The 23334-nt window shown below is 32.2% G+C and overlaps 1 protein-coding gene across 3 annotated transcripts in view; it reads right to left on the reverse strand.

The window, feature by feature from the left end:
• The window catches only part of CSMD3 (CUB and Sushi multiple domains 3), a 579207-nt gene that overhangs the window by 197786 nt on the left and 358087 nt on the right, over positions 1 to 23334 (reverse strand). For all 3 annotated transcript variants that reach the window (XM_041470732.1, XM_041470731.1, XM_041470730.1), the window contains 3 exons: positions 17682 to 17897; positions 16896 to 17084; positions 7425 to 7594 (listed from right to left, as the gene is read on the reverse strand). In XM_041470732.1, coding sequence (XP_041326666.1) covers positions 7425 to 7594; positions 16896 to 17084; positions 17682 to 17897 — 575 coding nt within the window. The remainder of the gene's footprint in view (positions 1 to 7424; positions 7595 to 16895; positions 17085 to 17681; positions 17898 to 23334) is intronic.

Raw genomic sequence — 23334 nt, forward strand, 5'->3', positions numbered from 1 at the left:
TCCTTTTTTACATGACAATAGAAGGGGGCAGAGGTGCTGTATCAACTCAGGTTGTTTAGATCTTTGTGTTTTCTCTTTTACTGTCAGTATTGTCATGCTGATCACTACATATCAGCAAACACTTGTGTATCTGCCTCTTGTCTGAGGTGGCACAACAGAAAATCTCACATATTCCCCACTTTGGCCTCTTAAATAAACCTGAGGTGGCTTTTTATCCTGTGAAGGCAGGTTAAAATATAACTGTGAAGTAAAAGGAGACTAGGAAATAAATTTAACCACTGCTTCTGTAATCTGGAAGAGTATTGTAATCTATATGGAAATCATAATACTGCATTTTTATTATTTATTTTTCTTCAAGTGTTGTTCTTTTCCATCTATCACAATACTAAATATATAGAACAATCTTTTAATAATTCTCAGGAAATTTCCCTACAAATCTGGCTGCTTTAAAACAGCACAGGTTGTTGTATTCCTGTAATTCCTAAAAAAGCTTCCTATAATTTAACTATAATTGCTCACCCAAACATTATTTCCCGTAGGATTTTTTTAGGGACTTCTAAAATAACTAAAACATTGATTGATGTGTTTTATGAAGAATTTCACTTGCAAATGAGTAAATTGACCTGTGAATAATTTTTAAATTGCAATAAGGGGAAATTGTAAAGCCTTATTAAAAGATACTGAATTGTCTGCAGTTCTAAATTCTATTTTAATTCTATTAATTACAAACAACATTTGCATTTTTAGACAGGTGTCATCATCAGAATGAAATCATAACAAATACTCCAGAAATAGAAGTAAGAAAACAAAGTAAATGTGAAGTATTATGATGCCTGTTCCCTATCGGTAAGAATGAGTTATACACATAATTCCTATTTTCCAAAATCCTCATGTCTCTAGTAATAGTAAAGAATTTACATTTAATGAAATGCTGAAATAAAAGAAATAAGTGACTTCTAGCTGTGTGTAATGAGTAAATAATTGTACAGGAGTTTAAGATGCACAACATGACTTGACATAATTCCTTGGTTTTTAGTGACACAAGCAAAGAAATGTTCTTATATGGACTAAAAGTATGAAATCAGAAAGGAAGAAAAAATTGCAATTAATGCATATCAACCAAAAATAATTTCTATATCTATAAAGCAGTATTAAAATAGATCTTATCTTTTTAAGAAACTCATTTAAGCTATACTGAGACCAGTAGTCAAGACAGAAAAAGAAAAAAAAAACTAACCAAAACTAACCCAAAAACAAGAAAAACCAAACCAAATCAAACCAAACCAAACCAAAACCAAACAAAAAACCCCACCCAACCCAGAAAATTAATTCTGAAATTAACATTTAGTTTTGTTTGAGCAACTGAAAGGAAAATACTCATTTCAGAATTGCTGCTATCCAGCAGAGATATTTACATCATGACAGACTTAAACAAAACCCACCTTGAACCTACTTATAATTCATAATAACTCAGTATTTAAAATTTATTTTATTTTTTAAAGCTATATAAGAGTAAACTATTTCCTGCTTTCTGTGTATCACTAATACTTAACCAAAGGAGGCTGGTAAGAAGTTATACCAACTATTTTCAATGTCTCACAAACTTCGACTAAGCTGTGTCATGATACCAATTTTTTCATGTTAGAATTTCCCCACACACACTTTATTGCCAATTTTGTTAGATGTCCTACCATATTAAATCTTGCACATTAGTCCACTGACATCTCTCATTAGTTAATATTCATTCTATTTCACGGGCTAACCAGCTGTCACACTGTATAATATTTTTAAACCTATATAATTTCTATGAAGGAACAGAATTGAAAGTATCTAACACTTCTGAAACTGATTCATTTGAGTAGGAGAACTGCATTTGGCTGAGGCAAGACTGATTCATCTGAACAATAAATTGAATTACTTTTTCTTTTGGTTCTGTCTTTCAGAAATTCAAATTATCCCTCTTCCTAAGACACTGAGGTCTCCCTTAGGACAATAAACGAATGCATCTTTGGAGTGTAACTCTCAATTTAGGTCAAATTTTCATTTCTCTGCTGCATTTGAATTAATAGGGGAAAAAATGGAAATTTATAGAATCATTTAAATGATACCATTTAGCTTGCAAATAAAGTGGTAGCAGACACTTCTGAGATTTGCAGAACCAAGGTTTTCTTTCTAGCCTTGTTAAACTAGGTGGGAACTAAATATTTTGAAAGAGTTAGGAATTCAGCTTCATAATTCTTTTGGAAGGCAATATTACATGCGAATTAAGGCAGCACGCTTAGCTTATTCTTAATATATGAATATACTTTCTTATAAACCTTGCCAGCACATCTAGATTTAAGTCATTTGGGTGCTAAAGTTAAGTCCAAGAATATTCATTATAAAAATATCATTCATTTGGATATATTTTTCTTAAAGTCATCCTGTAACATTAATTCAAAGATAATCTATTCATGACTGGATAATGCTTGATATGCCAGTAAAAAACTATTCAGAAAACAGAGGTCCATCTTTATTAGGTATTAGGGACAATCTTTTAAATTATTAATTCATAAAGAAGGAAAAAAAGGCATAGAAAATTGGTCTGCATACCACAATAATATGTTCAAATGTTATAGGGAGGGATGCTAATAGCAAACACTCTTGCTAAATATTTGAACTAATAGATGTTGTATTCAATTTTTGAAGGAAGTGTTGTTTGCATTTCAATTAGAGGGCAAATAAAACTTGCTAATCTCTTAAGTGGCTCCATTATCAATAAATTTTAAATGGAAATTAATGCCCTTTTTCCTGCTAATTTATTTAACTATATACAATTTTAGCAAGGGAGAATCATAAATGAATGTATAAAATTTGTGCATTTTAATCAAGCTATTTTTGAGATTTTCCATTGAAACATAAAAGGCATATGGATATGAAGATCTGTTTCTTTATAAAGAGAAGAAATAACATAAAATCAGCAGCACAGAACTGAGGCTGTCAACGCCCTGTCAAATGTATATCACATGTGAATAGAAGCACTAATATAAAGACAGAAAAGGGTCCATATGTTTAGGGGGGTGAGGGGGTGGGGGGTTTGTCCCCAACATTTATTACCTTTTTCTCAGTCACTTTCAGGATGATATTGCTAAAAGTATTATTATTATAAACATGAAGACTCTTAAGAAACAAATTAGCAAAAAGATCCAAATATCACATCTCTTCAAAGTCTTTGCCCAAACCCCTCAAAAACTGAATCATGTGCACACATTTAAAATCTGGCCCACAGAGAAGACAATGAACAAATGCAGTAAAACTGAACCCTCTGTATTTGGCAGAGCACAAACAGTGCTGAGCCAAGCACAGCCAAAGAGAACCCTGAGTGCCAGTTCTGCTTGCTGACACGCTGTTACCTGCCTGTTGCTGCAGTGTGTGCTTTAGTAAAATGAGAAAGAAAGCTTGCTTTATGACATTATTAAAAATAATTCTTAAATCAATTTTTTACACATAGATGCAATATCACCTACCATATAATTTCTCATGCTACATAAAGCCAAGCTCATAGTCTGCTACAAAAGAGGAAAAAGATCCTTTTCATAGTCAGTGTTCCTCTCTTGTTTTAGGTTTATTTAATGAAATCTGTCTGCAGAATTTTTTGAGGTGTTTTGCTTTTTGTTTTATTTTTTTTTTTAATTTAAACAATACCAGAAAACTACCCATTAATTAGTACCACATGCAGGTACATTTTTATTTATGCTGAAATCTACTGAAAATAAAGAAAACAATTATATTAGCCATGTCCAAGCTTCAATTTTAATAAAGGTCCTTTTTTCCCCTGTGAATTAAAAAGGATGTTAAAATATCCTTGATATAAAAGAATAACAGATTTCAACACAAATAACACGTTCACTACTATCAATGGACTATTCAGGGAAGCAAAACAACGATAACTCTGTTCTCTCTGTGTATATCTCAAGGACTTGCTTACAGCCAGCAGAGACTAGAGAGTCTATGAGCAAAATTGATGGATGGAGATAAAAGCAGGAAAAAAACCAGGTAGAAAAATTTTCATACTTTGGAAAAAATTCATTATTTATCTTTGCCTCTCACATAGGTAGTTTACTTAAAAAATATTGAATTCTGGAAATATAGTGCACAAACTCAATTATCTGTAAAATTGCAAAGAAGGATAAAAGCGTTACAGAGTTCCTGAGATTAACATTAAATGGATTGGCATGTAGTGATTGTACAGATCCTAAATTCTTCATATGTCTTTATATAACTTTCATAAATATTAGAATAATATATGGCACTTTCAAGAGCACGCTATATCCCTACACACACACACACACACAAAAAGCAGAGATATTTATATCTTTCTTACAGTTTCTAATAAAACCCAAAAAGAACTACACCATTAATGTAAGTAGCCAGAGCAGTTACACTGAAAGGAGAACAAGAGAATTGAATACTAAATGAAGCAAATGAAAAACAAATTATATGCTCTGAAACCTCTGTTTTATACCAGTTCAGAACTGATAAAAGGGAACTCCTCCTTCTCTGTCCCTGAAGTAAGGGTGGTGATTTACTCGTGTTAAATATGCTGTTTCACTCTAAGGCTGCATTCCCAGTACAGCTGTTTCATCGTTTCAATCACAGCGCTTGTCTGATATAAACATCATCCATGGTCAGTTAACTTACATGGCAAGCAGCAGACCTCATGGCTTCATTAAAGAACTTGTCAAAATTTTATTAGAATACTCAGTCTATTCAGACTTCGAATGGAATTTTAGCTGCATACTGCTAGTGATCTAAAAATCCTAGATGCAAGAAAAAGTAACACAAAGTACATTACTAACTTCCCTGCCAGTATTTACATCTCTAGCTTCTGATGAAAAGAGATGGATTATCCAAGCAAAGCTCATCATTAAAAATCTGAGTTTTAACCATGAAATATTATGGGTTTGCTTCATTTCTGTTTGGGGGAAGGAAGACCCCTCTAGAAGCTGGTGGTTTTGATTTTGAAATGGTGACTACTATACCCTCCCTCTTTCACAGCTGACAGGGAAATCTGTATTCACTATATGTCACTTTGCTGTTTTGAAGACAGGATGAATTTTGTTTATTTTTTTTTTAACTTTAAGTTCCTTCCACTTACAAAGTAGTGATACATATTAAGTTAAAAACATTTGTTGGCTATTAATGATTCATTTAAAACTAAAATATAACCCTAATGTCCTGTTCCTGTAGCCAAAAGGTTATTCTGCCCAATCAGCAAAACAGTCGAATATTTCCTGTTTCAGAGTAGAATAGGATTACTGAAAGGGATCAACAGAAAACTGCAGAACTGATTCTGGGAGAATAGGTTTGGAATGTGTGACTGCTAATGTGTTTCTTAAAGAATTTTTCTTTATCACATGAACACATGAAAAAAGAGCGTGATAGAATTAAGACAGTTTGTGAGAATTTCATCTCAGAAAGGAGACAGGAAAAGACATGATTGGTTCCACAGATATTTCTTCCCACAATCGTAAAGGCTGAGTGCCTCTGTCTTGCTATAATGTCAGATAGACTGAAAAAAGTGACAGTCATTATCAAGAATACCTGTTAGAGTTTGTTTTGGGTTTTTTTAATAGGGCGGAACTTTGGCTCATTATAATTCAAGGCTGCTGACTTGAAAAACAAACACCCTAATTACACACCACTAGTTTCATTTAAAAAATACACCTGCAATATACAGCAAATATTTCTGCCACTGGCATTTACAGCTGAGTGCTGGCCTTCATCTATTCATAATTAATTTTCCATTGCTCTTAATTTCATGTTAATTGAGTAGCAGATTCAAAGCAGAATTTTCTTTACTAAGTCTCTGAGTTAAGACTGTCTAGTCAAACATCTGAAGTGCATATGGTTCAAATGGCCCTTGAAAAGTCATAAGTTATTAGATCAGAAAAAGAAGAAAAAAGTTGAATTGTATTATTTTTATATTCATTTATATTTATCTGACTGTACATAACTGTATCTCCATTCCCACAGTGGTATGTATTTTAAATTAAGATAATAGAGTTGAATGGTTTCTACCTAAAAATCTTGAGAAAAATCCATTCATATGCTTTTATTGGCTAACAGTTACTTGAATAACTGCTTTGGTTAGTTCATTGGTTGGGTTGAAGTTTTTTCCATACTACTTACTTTTTAATAAATAGTAAGCAGCTTTCAAATTAAATCTTTCAAAATTACTTAATGTAACACTTAAAGGGCATCCACTTGGTTCTCAAATAAGCAACAATTTTAATATAAAATAAACACACCTGTGCATTCTGGGTATCTAGCACCTTTTGGTTCATTTTTCTTTGCTTATGTTCTGCTTTAAGAAGAGCATAGTATTTTTTTTAAAACCATTTCATTTCCTTTTTCTTTTTGATTTCATTTTACATTAGTGGTTTAGGTCTGCTTGTACTTTAGGTATAAACAGCCCATTTTGGAAATGCTTCTATCTGACAGCTAAGGACAGAAATTCCACCCTGCACAGATGGTTACAGTTAGATGAGAGAAACCCCAGTATGAATCAGAGTTGTTTCTTAGGAATACATATTTTCATAGTCCCTCTTATTTAATAAGTATGGGGTACTTATTACATAAGTAATAAGAATATGGCAGAAAAAACTTTTAAATCAAACATGATTGGCATGGTACCTCTTCTTCCTTTGATTTCACAGAGGCAAATTTAATTAAATTACATATTTTGAACAACTGGACAATTATTTAATCAGAGATATCTTATTGCATTGGTGTGCTATTGCAGATGACATATGTGAAAAGACACCCTGATCAACACCAGTTTTAAATGTGTAGATGGCTAAGTAATACATGTGTCTGGAACTATACTTTTTGGAGTACAATAATAAAATCTATGAACAAATCAAAGATGGGGATATCACTGTATAAAACTCTGGTAGGTTGTAGTATTCTTCTTTCCCTTTTGTTGTTTCTTTTTTCCATGCACACTAGATTAAAACAATTTAAAGTGTAAAACTTATGTACAAAAGGCAGTAATTAGATTGTGTTAAATTAAAGTTATGGGTGTTATGTTTTATTATGTTTAGATCACAGCTCAAGTTATGAAGATACTGCAGAAGTAAACAAGTCTAAAGATGTAATTGACAAATATTTATTACAATACAAATAACCATTATGGCAACACTTGTTTCATTATTTCAACCTTTTTTTTTTAATTATCTCTGGTCAGAAAAACATGTGCTAAGAAACAGAACATAGGGGCACCTGAGGATGTCTAATTTTTAGCTTCTTAAAAATGGAACCAGTTTAGAAAGGTATTTTGTAAGAGATGCTTTATATCCACTTACCTGGTACTGTACTATTGCAGATAAACCTCAATGATGAGAGATACCAGAAGCTGAGAAATAAGTTACATGATTACATACCTTAAGAACATCTCCTTGGGCTAAATGAAATGTTCTGGCAGAAATATTGATTCCTTTCCCTGCTTGTACCTGAATGCTATAAATACATTCATGGTTGTTTTCATAGTTAAGAGGATAATTGGGGGACAGTAAGATTCCTTCATTATTTGTCGTGGAGGCTCCACATTCAGCTGCAATTTAAAAAAAAAAAAAAAAAAAAAAAAGTTAAGGCATGTTTTAATAGAACACATAAATATTTTAGTAATGGTGATAATGGTAATGTTAATGTAACCTAGCTCAACATTGATAATGTTTATTAATATCTAAAATCCAGTTTTAAGTACACAATCATGATGGTGATTGGTGGCTACAAGACTACTTCTAAATGGCAATACTTTAGTAAAAGTATGTCAAAAAGCACCGAGAGTTAAAATCATATAAATGCCACATTCCATAATCATTATTTTCTAAGATCTTCCTTGAATTTTGTTGTATTTGTTTTAATTTCTCCAATGCTGAAATTCATAAAGATGTGTAAATTAAATGAAAGTAGAAAAATTCTATAAATTTATATGTGTATTTATTTATATATACACACATATGAATAAATATATATAGTGTAGGTACACAAATTTTCACATAGATTAATTAAAAAAATATTTTTTCCCCTTGGTATTTTTTAACCAAGATAATCAACATAGTCAATGATGTAAATTATAGCAATAAAATGTTATGTTATAGCTACCAGATAAATATAGAAGAAAAAATTCAATAAGAAGAAAAGAAGATAAACATAACTCCCAGGGGAAAAAAAAAGCATTAATTTAATTATTTTCAAGTAATACAGTTAATATTTCAAGAAGTAAACCTTATAATCAAAGACTTTGGCAATTCATTTAATCACCCAAAAAAACCTAGAAACATAAACACTTGCTTCATTAGGCATTATAAACTAACTTTCATTTCTTATCATATACTGGACTATATACATAATTTTAATTAAGTAATTTTTAGCATTTATTTACCACATATTTTAAATAGACACTGAAGAACTATTACAATTCTTTTCTTTCCTTTTTATTTAATCTTGATATGTGGTGATTATAGTGCAAGTACAGGAGTATTTCCTGTCTTTTTAACAGATTTAGATTAATTTTGAATTTAACTGTAACACTAAATTTTCTGGGTTTATGTTTGTTTTCAGGATTATTTCAATATTCTTGCCACTTATTTTACCCTCAGGAGAATGCATTTAATTTATTTTAACCTGGGAATTTAACTGATTTATAATTTGACAGAATAAGTTATGTTGTTGTGCAAAACTTAATGTTTTAAAAGATGTTTAGGTTAACTATGGTGTCTATTCTAAAAGATTTTGTTATTAACAAAATAATAACTTTGTTATTAACATTTTTATAATTTCCACCGCAGACTTGTTTGAGTAACATTCAGGATATTGAAATATATATTTTGTACATGAAATTAAAAGACAGCAGTGGCAAAAAAACCCCAACTTTATAAACTACCCTTTCTCTATGCAGCTAAAGCAGACATTGCACAGAAAGCCAAATCAGGCACAGATCAAAGAACAAATGCTTGATGACTACATCTAATTCAACAATATGGAAAAAGTACTCAAATAATTGAGGTGACATTATTTTGTCCTGGAACAGCTGGATACACACAATCTAGGAAGAAGTGGAAAACCTTCTATTCCACATGATCACAGTTGTCCTTTTATTGCACTCTCAAATAAACGGGTATTTGCTATTTCAAAGGTGCATAGGTCACTTTGAATTACAACAGAAAGGAGTAAGATGATTGTAATTTCAGGATTGTGAGATCTCTTTTCCCAATCCAGAGGGATATAACAGCCAAAAGGCACAAGGTAATTATGGTATTAAGTTGATCCAACAACTCTGGGCTATGTCAGAACTGTAATTCAAAGCAATTTTTAAAAATCTGCACACAGCAGTAATCCAACAGTTAAGACAATTTTAACTAGTGTTTTACAATGATGCTAAGTTTTCTGTTAAGAAGAAGGATGCACTCATGTCATTGTGTTTCATGTCATCGTATTTTTCAATATGATTTTCTGAATTTAAAGAGGGAATATTTTGTTCCAAATTGTGGATATCCCATCCCTGGAAATGTCCAAAGTCATGTTGAATGGGGCTTCAACAACATGATTGATTAAAAAATGTTCCTGCCTATGGCAAATGATCTTCAAATGATCTTCAAAGGTTCCTTCCAACCCAAACCATTCTGTGATTCTTTGTATCTTGTGTTGGCAGACAAGAAAGCTAATTTAGTAAATGCAGTGCCAAAAAACACAGTATAATACAATTTCTCCCATAGCATCATCACAGTTCCATGGAGGCACAGAGTCCTCCAGTTGCTTCTTTTGTACACTTCTTAGCAGAATTCTGACAAAATCAACAGTTAGTTCCTGGCTTCTCTCCTTGCCTCCTGTCAGTGCAAATTATGGCTTAAAAAACCACAACAGAACAAGTAACCACAAAGCATCAAACATGCTCAGACAAAAATAGGAGTTAGGATTATATGTTGGAACAAGTACTAAATCAAACTGGGAAAGTCCACAATTAATATTGCAAGATGCTCCAAACTGCAGCATGGATAGATCTAGCTGAGAATCTCCACTCCTATCTACAAACATGAGCAGGCAATATTTTAAACATATTGTTTAAAATCACATGGAGCTTCATGGGACTTAGTTTCTTTCTATTCTCTGATGTTAATACTAGAGCAAAGATAAAAAGAGACCATAATAATTCTATTTGCATTTAAGTGCTGAGTAAAAAAGTGTCCAGAAAAAGTAATGTAAATGGAGTTCTTAAGTTTAAAGTAAACCTAAATATTATACACATGCAATTTTTTCAAAGTGTTTGGAAAATAATTTTAACAGGCATTACAGTGAGTGAAAGACAAAAAGAAGCTTAAGAGGAAATCCAGGATGAAGTTAAGGGAATATGTGTAAACGGAAACATAGAAAAGATGTGACAAAACCGTACTTCAGAAGTAAAGGAAAAGTTAGAGTGGATCAGAGAGTCTTTAAATCATACGCAGAGCTGTTATCAGAACTTACAAATATTTTGTTACTTCTGTAACTTCTGTTACTTCTGTTACTGTACTTATCTTTCATTTTAGTAATATTCCCTGTTCAACAGAGATAAAATCAGGCTGCTTTATTAATAAGGTTTTGGGTTTTAAAAAAAATTCTACTTGTTTCAGTTGAAACTTAGAAACTGCCCTACACACTTTTCTTCTATGAAAAAAAAAAGAAAAATATTCCACATCCAGATATATTTTCACAAAGACTTTAATTCAATCTAATATAAAGTAGAAGGATGTAACAGTAAGTAAATTACTGAAGTCAATTACTGTTTCCAGACTGTGACAGAAATAACAGATTCATTTCAGTATTAGAAAGGAAAATTAAAAACATCAAAAGAAAAATAAAGAAAAGTAAAAACTTCTATAACAAGATAATTACAGTAGCAGACTGTGATCCTTTTGGTTATAAATGTGTGTTCATTGCACCTTTCCATAATAAAACAGATGAATTTTAACTGCTGTTTATTAGTGCATTTAAATTTTGTAAGCAAGTGAAATGTCATTGTGATTGTAATCAAGGAATGAAATGCATCTGTTTGGGTAACTTAACCATTTGAACTCAATTCTTCAATGAATTGAAAGGCTTAAAAAAATATGAGAATATTGCAACATTTCTCACAATTTAGCTAATTAAATTCTTGCCATAAATAATTATTAATCAAAAAATTATGAATCAAAAACACATTATGTCCTCCTACAGATCAAAATTCAGACAGAGGGAAATTGTTTTCTTCAATACAATCCTTTAGAATCAAAAGATAAGAGCTGCATCTAGGAGTCCAGTGCTTTGAAAAGATGGTATCTCTTTGTTAGGAGACTGTTTATTGCAACAGTCTGACTGGGCAAGTAAGTAGAAGCATTCCAAAAAGGATTTTATCTTTATACAACATTGTAGTAGATTGTAAATAAACAGTTACTTCAGAAACTGTATCTAAATTCAGTGCTCAACAAAGGGTTTCTTATAAAGCCGTTTGTCTTCAGACATTCTACCTCTTCAACTGAAGGCTGGCAGAAACCAGAAAATAGTTTCTTGTCAAAATATAGCAGCAAAATAAATGATAGCACAAAAATTCTGAAAGGATTAAGTTGTTGCCAAAGCTTTCTTTCTGTGAATAGCATGAGTCATAAGGTTATCACAAGTTTTCCAGGCAGTTTTTTTATTCTGACAGGTTAAATGCAGGGAACTCTATGCTGATGAAAAAAGTAAAAAGAACATTATCTTCTTAAATGAGTACGAATTATGGGGTTTCCTTCTATTTTACATTGTTCCAAAATACAAGACTTCCTTTCATATAGACAAAAATTATTAACAGAAATTTCTTATTATGTACGTGCAATAGAGGTTATCTACTTCCTATGTGATCTGAACATCAAAAGATTCATGCGGCTGTTTGTGTATTAAACTTATTTTCAATATACTTTGGCTGGTTTATGACTACATTATTTATCTTATAATGAAAGACAGTATTTCCAGATCTGGGAAGATCCTGTATTTATGACCCAAAAATAATTTTAGAAAAACATATTTCTACATCAATGGCCAATGGCCAAATACAAAAGAAAACTTTCGTAGAAAGAATTACTTACATTATTAATGTTATTTTTCATAACTGATCGCTCCAGCTGACAAGAATGGGTAGGAGTCCCATATACATTAAATAATATGCTCCTGCATTGCAATCAATCAAAGGATGATGAAGAAGTATCATGACAAATGAGCATTTTTATGCTATACTGAAAAATGTTAACAAGGCAAATTGTATTAAAAAACCCACATTCTATATAAGAAGAATTTAAACTACCAATGTGCATGATTTTCCTTTAAACTAGTTTAATATTCTGATAAAAAATCCCAACACTAACAAAAATATCCTAAAACCATGAACAACCATAAAAAACCCTCCACAAAATAACACAGGAAGTGCTGGAACTGCTGGAACTTAGTAAAAATTTCCACATGGGGAGCAGGAACAGTTAAAAGTTGATGCAAAATCTAAAAATACATAAGAAATATTAAAAAATATAGTATCACATCATAATGCTGTTATACTAACATATTGTGAGACCTCAATGACTGTTTTGCTTTTTACAGAAATCCTATTCCTGAAGAAAATAATAGACATATAACATTTTCACACCCAACAGAAAAAATATTTAAGGGAATAAAATCACATCTGATGAACAGAAGAAAGTTTAGGATTCATTTGTTCTCAGATGAATCAATGGCATTTACAAGTGGATATCACAATCCTTAAACTCAGAATTCATGCTGCCCAAATATTCCACATATCAAAAGAAATCTCAAAACTAGCAAAAGGACATTTTTTTTTAAGAAAAATATATTAAAAACAATCTTTGTCTTGTATGTTTTGTATGCATAGAAATGGATAGAGCTATGTAGATGGAGTAAGATTAATGGGATATAGAATAAGATACACAGAGGGTAACTAATGGTTCTCCTGCTAATGAGGGAAGTCACTACAGATGTACCTGTGGTAGCACCTTCCCTTCCTTGGTTCCATATGTATGCACATCCAGTCAATGCTGAATTTATTTTTTCTTTCATACAATATAACCTTTCAGACATTTCTGAAATGCCTGTTCTCAGTGTACTTTGAAAAGCACTTTAACTAAAGCTTGGCAAAAAAGCTGCATCACTGAACACCTTGGCAAAAATCTCAGATGGAAAAAAACATGTACGATATTATCTGAAAAGTATGCAACAGGATAGAAATCAATAAGTTTGCCTGTAGATATTTTATGTCTTTTTGTCTGCCTTTTATAATTTCAAGGGGCATAGTTCATTAGAAATCTCCAAGTCCAGAATTAGAGACTGTTTAGGACCTAATGAGAAAAATGAACAGAAAAAGTGAAAATAGCACAGGAGAAAAAATTTTTAGTGTCAGTGTCTTCCAGTGAAGGTTTAGCAGTCTGGAAAGAAACTCTATGATCCTAAGAAAGCCAGAGGAAAAGACTTGATACAGTTGGGAAGCTGTGAAGACACAGATTATTTTACACATAGAAACAGAAAAAATTAGGGTCTATAAATTCAAACATGACAGTTGTAATGAAAGGTAATACAACTTGGCTATTCAACAGCCTTATAACGAATGGAAAAACAAACTGGAAAAGGGCAGGTGAAAAATAAAGACATAAGAAATCCTGGTATAATACAAACAACTTTCCACATTTTACTGAAAAGAAAAGCAATTCTAAGAAAGAAATATGTGTGCTGAATATGAACACTGTATTTAGTTATCACTTCAGTATAGCATAAAAATAAATCATGAAACTGAGGAATGATAGTGTTCTAAAAGATCTTTAATCATCCTCATTCCATTACTGATGATAAGAAAAGTTTAATTTTATCTATGTCATTATTTTTTGCTTTAAATCAATAATAATTGCTCTTGTTTGTTCCTATCTGTAACACAGTTACAGGAAAATTCTTGTAACCTACCTATGGCATTGAAAATTATAAAGAGAACTAGGCAAAGATGTCTGAGCTCCAAATGCATCAGAACATTTCAGAGGCGCTACAACCCTATGAAAGCAGCTCCATATTCACAAACTTAAGACTATTTCTCTGCTCTATATTGCAAGCTGGAGACAAACCCCCAGCATACTGAGGAAAACGTTGATTCCTTAGGTCCATCCAGAGCTTAGATTTTTGCTTTTTATAAAGTCAAAAGTGAACACGCATTCAGTTTAAAGATCATGGACTTTTTCTGTCATCATTAGGTACATCCATTTATAAACAGCTTGTGCAGTTGGCTGCGTGATAGTTACTTTGTAGTAACTCGTGCAGAGTGTGTTTTAGTTTTGTTAGCCAACACAGAGTAGACAACACACCAAAGTTTCAGCTACCACCAAATTATGCCTGCCCCATGAGTGACTACAGGCACCCCAAGAAGTACTGCATTATATGGTGAACAGAAAAATGGAAAACCTTTATGCTTTTTTAAGAAAAATCTTATAATAAAAATTGTTTCAGCATAACATCAAGCACCACTGAATTGAGATAATACCATCATCTGAGAAATTCAGCCTTAAAAATTCAGTAAAAATATACTTTTTTGCTATTTAAACATTAATAATAAGTAATGTTCAAGAAATAATTCCTAAGATTTTCCTAATAATTAAATAATTTAGTTATCAATAATTTAATAATTAATAAGTAATTTAATAATTTCTAATTTCAAAATTTCATTTCTTAATAATTTAATAATTTCTAATACCAAAATAATTAATTATTATTTCAGTATTTAATTATTATCATTAAGTTAATAATAATATTATTTTCAAAATTTAATTATTTAATAATAATTAAGAATGCATAATTAAATAATTCCAAATTTCAAAATTTCATTTCGTAAGTCTTAAGTCAATTTTTTTCAAAGACTATTTTTACAGATTGAATAATAACATTAATTAATAAATTACAAATATTTATCCATCTTCTAAATAGGAAAAGGAAAGACAGCTGCTAATTTTCTGGCAAATTATTTGGTTTAGAATTGATTATGACTGACTACTCTGTTTCAAAACCCAACACATTGGCTTTTGTTGTATCCAGAGAGGGATGCCTGGCCTTCCACCAAACTTCTACTTTATCTGTCTTCCTTGTATTTTATTCTTGTGTTGACAATCTGAACACAAATATTATGAGCAGTGGTTACTTCCCAACTGATATTGCATGTATGTGAAAGTGCACGTTGTATCAGAAGCATTCTCTCATTAAACATTTTGACAAAAAACGCCAAACATGAGCAACAGTACCAACACATAAATTTTGAGTCCAATATAAATGGTCAACTGGAATTTCTACTTTTGTCTTGTTTGAATTTCATTATTATCACACATAAATTAAGAACAAGATTGACAAAGACTGGATACTTAAGGAGTGAAAATGGCTAATTAAGCCATTCTAGTTGAGACTATCTATCTTTTATTTCCAAAAGCAAGGAGAAAACATGTTGACTAGAAAATAATTTATTCCTTCTATGACAGCTTTTCTCTTTTCCCCCAACAAACAAACATAAACATTATTTTTCTGTCATAAAAGCTATATAGGATTTTTTTTACATTTATGCTGCTGTGAAAGATTCTTTTTGCTGATAATTTACTAATTCATTTTATATTAACCCTTCCTGAAATTTATTACTGAATTTTAACCTATCATCTTGACTGTGCACACATTCATTATTATTGTTAAAAATTCATCAACCTCAACACAAAAGGAGCTTTTATTCATCCATTGCTCTGACTCAGCATCTAAATCATCTCTTCTATAGGTACAAAAATAAATGTTGCTAATGCATAAGCTAAATTCATAATTTTCCTTATACTGAGGTAGACGTAGGAGTGGTTTGAACCTAAAAATGTTGATACAGTAACTAACAACAAATAAGAGGAAACACATAATCAATCCATACTTACTATGCAATCAACATGTGAAAGACATTTATGTTTAACTAACAGACAATTTATTATGAAAAAATATTTTAAATGCACACTGATACCGATGTTGTCATGTATAAACTTTTCCATATAGTACATAAATTTCAGCAATATATACCCTTAAATAAAAATAATGCAGACACTTTAGCAACTATCCTACTTTTTCGAGACCTTATTGTTTTAACAGTTCTCAACAGGACTGAAAACCAAATAATTTAGGAAGCATTCAGCTCAATCAACATTCTTTACCATTTAAAGCTAAATTTCTAGTCAAATCTACACATATAGGCTACAGTGAGTGGAGAGTGTTAGGCAGGAATCATCAGAAAGGGATTCTTCTGAATTATCTTAGTTATCATTTTAAAACCAAAATAGCTGTTCTAAGGATATTCTGAGGATATGGTTCTTACATAGGATGCCCAGGTTGACTGTACTCCTATAAATGGATGTAGTTTTATGAAACAAATCTGGTCTAAGTGATATAACTACAATTTTATAATACAGGTATCACTTGGAAGCTTGCATTGACCAAAAAAAAAAAACCAAAAAAAACCAAAAAAACAAACCAAAAACAACCAAAAAACCAATTACCTGACATCTGAACAGGTAAATGCTGATTTAAATTTATACCCAGTTTTCCTAACCTATTAATCCAAATAAGATGAGTAAGCATTGTGCCCTCAATTTGAATTGCTTTCAAGTATAGACTATGAAGTCCACTTACAGTTATAATACCAAATATATTTTAAAAAAGGTTAAAAATATTTACTAAGGAGATATGGAGAATGTGAGAGTACATAAAAAGAGGTGTATTATCATGCTTTTCCATGCTCTAAATCTGCAAGTCCATGGACAATGACTACACATACAAGCAAATGAAAGCAGCTGACCACGTACCCACACACCTTGGCAGAGGTGCACTCCATACTCGTCGTCCACCACCAAGACAAATAACCTCTGAAGCTCCTTCTAAACGATATCCAGATGAACAGGAGAATGTCAGAATATCTCCAACACCAAAATTAAATCCTATTCTGCTACCAAATTGTGGGATCCCAGGATCTTCACACGGTTCAAGATTATACTCTGCAAACAAGAGCAAGTCAGCTTTTATGAGAACTTGTTCTCTACCAGTCATATATGTAATCTTGCAGTGTAGTAATTTCTGTATATTTTCACCTGAATATCAATACAGGCATCAGATTTTAAAACAAAATTATTGTGTGAAAGGTAAAATCGATAATCAGATTATGTTGAAAGCAAGGCAAATTAATACATTCACAATGTTTTAAACATGCATGGCAGAACATGATTTATCATTCTTGTAAGAGCCATAAATAACTAATAAGTAAATAAAACAAATTTAAAAAAATGGCACAACAAAAACTAAATAGTTGACACTTCAGCTGATCTGGAATTTCAGTAACTGAAGTTAGACTAGTTATGTTTCCTCCCCTCACTTGATAATGTGTCTTACAGTTAACTGACATCTTATTTATCATGTGGCACAGAGGTTAACTTGCTTTTAAATTATTGTGCTTAGGAAAAAAAATATATAATATAATTTTTCAGTATATATATTTATAAAAATAATTTCAATTATTCTTTTCATTATATAGCATACAGAAAAAAAAACAAAATAGCAACTTTTTCAGGAGTCAGATGTTACAGGTTCTTCCTTACCAGAGAAAGAAATATTAAATCCTTCATATGATATTGAAAAATCTGAAATAAACCGCAACTGAGCTCTGAAATTTCCATAGAGACCAGCATTGATTGGTGAAGGAAGCTCTGAGCCAGTCAGACGGGCCAATGGCTGTGTGAAACTGCCATTCTCTGTTATTAGTAAGTAGTCATGATGATCTTCCAAATGAAATGTGTAGAAGGTGAATTGCACACCTATTAGAAAAAGTAGAATTAGATTTACATGTCATCCTATTAACATCCATGTAACTAAGCCAAGGTTAAAATTCATGCATCGTGTTATAAATCATCATTTGGAAAATGAAAATAATCAATTTTTAAAAAAAAATTAATATCTATCTTGATTTTGGAATTAAAATATCTTTGCAGTAGGTTTTGATTTGACACCATGTTTAACTTTTAGCTGCAAAATATGGACATCTGATTTACAGAATTTAAAGACAGATGCTTTCACTTCTGTGTAAAATCCAATGATAGACTATGTATATTCAAAACTACAAACAGGCAGAATAAAATGGCAGAATAAAAAAGGTAATCCTTATTTCTTACAATCACCAGTATCCTTGTGTAGCATCAGTGAAAGAAAAGATTATAAAATATATGATATTAAATTCTAATGACACATAAGTAGCATCACCAATTCCTCCCAAAAAAGGGGAGGTCTCCTAATAAGATGTGACATATGTCAACAGTACAATTTTTTTTTTTCCAATCATAATATATATAAATCACACATCTAGAAAGGAAGAGATCTGGAACACAGTGGCAATAAAAAGACTTAAAGATCAAGACAGACAATTAAATCCCTTCTGCATTTTTAACTAAGGGTTAGGGCATGATCTTTTGGTAGAATGCACTGAAAAGCCAAGAAAAATAAACAGAAGAATCCATTAGCTAGCTTAAGTGATTACGGATACCTCTAAGGTAATACTATTTTCAGTTTTATCATGTATGTTATAAACCAATGATTCGGTCTCTTCAAATATATCTGATGATGCAATACATAGGATGATCCACTCGTGACTGCAGATTAACATAGCAGATGAATAGTAATGACCTTTAGGTACTCTCATGGCCAATAGATTTTTAATAGTAAACATAATTTAATCAAAAAGCAAAGAAATAGTTCCCCTTCCTACAGACCAACACTGCACCACTTGCCCTACCCCTGCCACCACCAGCCCCAAATTTTCCAAACAGGATAATAAAATCCAAGCTAGATATACTCTGATTGACTAAGCTGTCTAAATAAAAAAAATATAGTATCCCTTCAGATGTTGTAGGTTACCTTTTCTAGACCTCAGAGGCAGCTTTAGAAGCTCTCAGTACAATTGACTGTTATTCTTTTTTTATTTGTTTGTTCATTTGTTTTTTTATAATGTTTCTGAGGTTGCCTGAATAGCATTCAACATTTATGTTAATGCAACTCAATCGCACCTAAGAGATACAGCATGCATGGGTATCTGGAATGCAAGGTTTATGAACCTGGTAAAGGACATTTCAGTACAGGAAACAAAGATGGGAAACAAGAGAAGTAATGAATGGTATACACACACACATAAGCTTTAATGAGCAGGATTAAGTGGAGGTAGTGACAAAGACCAGAATTCTTATGTTCCTGTCTAATGGTAAATTAAATGTATTACTGTAATCTTAAAGCAGTTACATCTTAGTAATTGATGATAATGGGGGAAAGAATTTTATCTTGGGTCTCATGACAATTAGAAATTTACACTGGAGTACTTGAGGGAATTTGTGAGATTAAGTAAAACTGAAGATGAGATTTTTTTAAAATGGTAGTTGGAGACCATAAAACTTTTGGTGAGATGGTTTGGGCCAAAGGAAGATAAAGGAAAGGATTGTGCTAGGTAAGAGTGAAAAAAGTGTCGGAAAAGAGAGAGGGTTAAGGCTCTCTAATCCCTTCACCTAACCAGCACAACCCGTCTTCTATTATTTTAAAACTCTACTCCTGACCAGTGTACAAATTTCTCTTCTGTCCAGAGAGTGATCACATGGGTGACCCACTAGTGAATATTATTATGGACTGTCTGGGGAGCAGGATGAGATCAGGGAACAACTGGAAAAAGAGCCATTGATCACAGACCAGGCAGAACCCAGTAGGAGTAGAACCTGGAGTCCTGGGTCAGAATACGGAAGGCTGGGGGAGCACATGCATGTGCATGTGTCAGTGTCACTTCTAACACATTCCTTTTCCTCTCAGCCTGGATGGAGAAATAGGATTTCGCTGCCTGTGGTGTCAATGTCTGTTTCAGTGCTGCTGGTGTTTCTGTGTGGGCCAATAAGTCATTTGCTCCATCCTTGTTAATGTGTGTGAACAGCTGTACATATTGGCATCTTTGGAATACATGCTTAGTCTTGCCATCAGCTGGACATATAGATAGGAGCAACCAGAGAAAAACCTCGGATCTTGGAGACCTCAGTCTTTTACTTCCCTTTTAAGAGACTGGAGAACCATTCAGGTTTTTCAAGTAGATAACTCCTTCTCTTAAACTCCATGCACATCACATACTCCCTTTGAATCCAGAAAAACACATTCTTAGTAGCACTGATATGGAAATCACTGGATGAGATTTTATTTTACGCTTATGGTAAAAATAAACAATCCAAAAGATTTATTTTGGCTTTTAAAAGTTCTTAATTTACTAATTACATGAGCAAAGCCATTCATCTATTTTGATCATTCTATTTATTCTCCCAGCTTGTGTGAAAATAAATTGGCACAAATGACACAGAATTCTGGAATTGAGATTGGGTTGCATATCTTTTGAACTAATGTGTATAAATATAGCTTTGGAATTAATAAATTCTTAAATGTCTGCATTTTTTTAAACTTAGTTCATATAGGATGTAGTGTTGATTTCACATGAGAAGAGCTCTTAAAATACCCCATGTGATATATATAAATAATAAGACTGAATTTCAGCTCATATTTTTTGCATTTACTGCACTTCAAATTAATTTTGGCCCTTCTTATGCATGCATGTATACTTAAAAAACAAAATGCTGAAGAAAATTTTATGGTAGTAACCCAAAATAATGAAATTCCTGTGAATCACGGTTGAGCTTCACTTAGTATTGTTCAAACATCACATTCAAGGTTTAACTCGAGGGAATGTTTCAATCAATTTTCCAGATTGCCATGACATTTCTTAGCAAAACCCCAAGGTATATGACAGAAGTAGCTGTACAACTTGGTTTTCTTCAGAAAATATTTTAATCACATTAATAAGTGTTGTGTGACAGATTGTATCTTCTCCAGGGAAGAATTTTAAAAGATATGTTCAGGTAGATTCCTTCTCATTCTGCCTCACATGCACCTTTCTTTATAAGGGGAATATTTAAAATCTGAAATGAAGATAGGAAGACATAACACTGTGAAATGTCACTTCTCTATGTTACAATCCAGACTGTTGGGGGACAGGTTAATTAACTGATCTCATAATAGATCTTTTAAAACATACCACTGATACTCCACAAATTTCATTTCACCATATATTTACATTGCATTCTAATCAAAGACAAAATGCAATAATTATTGTCAATAGGTGTTTCCTTTTCTCTTCATAAGAGTAATTAATAGACATATTAACGATATTTAAGATAAATGTTCAATTATCTAGTTAATAAATTTTTTAAAAATGAAAGAAAATTATATCAGGTTTTAATGGACATTCAAGAATCATAGTGCTGGTCCACAAGAACACAAATGAAAAATTAATTCTAAAACTTCAGATACACTTGAAAAGTAAAATTAAAACCACATATATTTATATTGCAATATTGTTATTTAAAACAGTATATACAAACACAGAAACTGTTTTTCCTAGCAATTCAACATATACAGGTATAAAATATACATCATAACTAAATCTATGCATTTAAGTACCTGTTATTATGTAACAGCAGTATGAAGTTGTAACATAAAGATGTGTGTATAAGAAAGTGCCTCACAGCATTCTGGAGCTACAAGTTCCATACTTTTTCTTGGCAGTCTGACATGAAACTACAAAACTTTGTAGAAAAAAAAACCAAACCAAATAGTCTAAAGTAAAAATCATCTCACTAGTTAGTAGCTAGTAGAAGATACTCCTTGGGTTTCTGAATTTGAAATTATACTAGCCATGAAATAGAGCAGAAAATGAGATATCCAGAACAAAGTTTATTTCTCCCTCTCATTAAAATAACCCATTCATATGTATGGGATTAAGTTTTCTAAATTGTAACTATGTAAATCTTAGTCACTCAGTCTCCCCATAGGCACTTCATCTGGGGACTACATTAACCCACTGGACATTACATGATGGATGGAGATGAACAGGTACCTTCAGAGGATAGTTCATTCCATCTGCTTTTTCAGGGTGCAATGACTCATATCCTGAAGATATAAGCATTTTTCCATTAAATACAAAGCATCCTATTTGACTAGTTCACTGCGACATAGAACTTAACTGTGAGAAATTTAAATTAAGTAAGCCTGTGACTTATTATCATAAAAGGACAGCTATCTTCTTCATGCAGTATAGCAGGAAGAGCTTAAAGAATTAATAGCCTTTTGCCAACACGTATGAGGATTTCACACACTATTTCCTACTCAGAGCAAATACCCACCCTACCATTTTTTCCAGCAGCTCTTTGAGCAGCATGAATTAAAATGTCCAAGTCAAATTGTGACATTGCATACATGCTTAATGGTTTTCCTTAGTAACATTTCCATACAACAATATAAAAATTACAGAATCATAGGTCATTTAGTTTGGGTAAGACCTCTAAGATCCCTGAGTCCAACCACTAATCCATGTCCTTAAGTGCCAAATCAACATGTTTTTTAGATAGCTCCAGGGATGACACTTCCCTGGGCAGCCTGTTTCGATGACTGACAACTCCTTCCATGAAGAAATTTTCTCTTAATGTCCAATCTTTGGACATGCTCCAGCACCTTGATGTCTTTCTTGTACTGAAGGGCCCAGAACTGGACACAGGACCACCAGTGCTGAGTACAGAGATGCAATCACTGCCCTGGTCCTGATCCAGGCCAGGGTGCCACGGGCCTTCTTGGCCACCTGGGCCCATTGCTGGATCATGTTCATCTGCTGTCAACCAGCACCCTCAGGTCTTTTTCCACTGAGCAGCTTTCCAGCTACTCTGCCCCAAGACTGCAACATTACATGACATTGAATCAAACAAGAATACGAGTCTATAAATATGTGTGCATACATGTATCAGTGTATATGTGCTTATAAATATCCATATTTATACTATTATGTCTTCCCCTGTATATTTAATTTCAGCAAATTTGTTTTCTCAAGAGTCTCATTATACATGGTGGATTTTCTCAACAGGCTCATGTAAAATATTAGAACATCAAGAATTTCAGCTTTTATTTATCCCAACTATAAGTACTTCTCTAGCTGAGGTTTTAAGAAAAAATGATGAATCACAACAAAGCTGCTTCATTTTCTAAAAAGGAAAAGAAAATTAAAGAAACCCCCAAACTTCCCAAGTACTTTTCTTTATAATCCTATTTTTAATTTAAGATAAATGAAAGAGTTAATAAAATGTCTTTCAAGAATCCTGAAAAATATGGCTTAATCTGACATCATTTTTACTGTAG

The sequence above is a fragment of the Pyrgilauda ruficollis genome, unplaced genomic scaffold (genome assembly GCF_017590135.1).
Source record: "Pyrgilauda ruficollis isolate IOZ18807 unplaced genomic scaffold, ASM1759013v1 scaffold25, whole genome shotgun sequence".
In the NCBI taxonomy this organism is placed as follows: domain Eukaryota; kingdom Metazoa; phylum Chordata; class Aves; order Passeriformes; family Passeridae; genus Pyrgilauda; species Pyrgilauda ruficollis.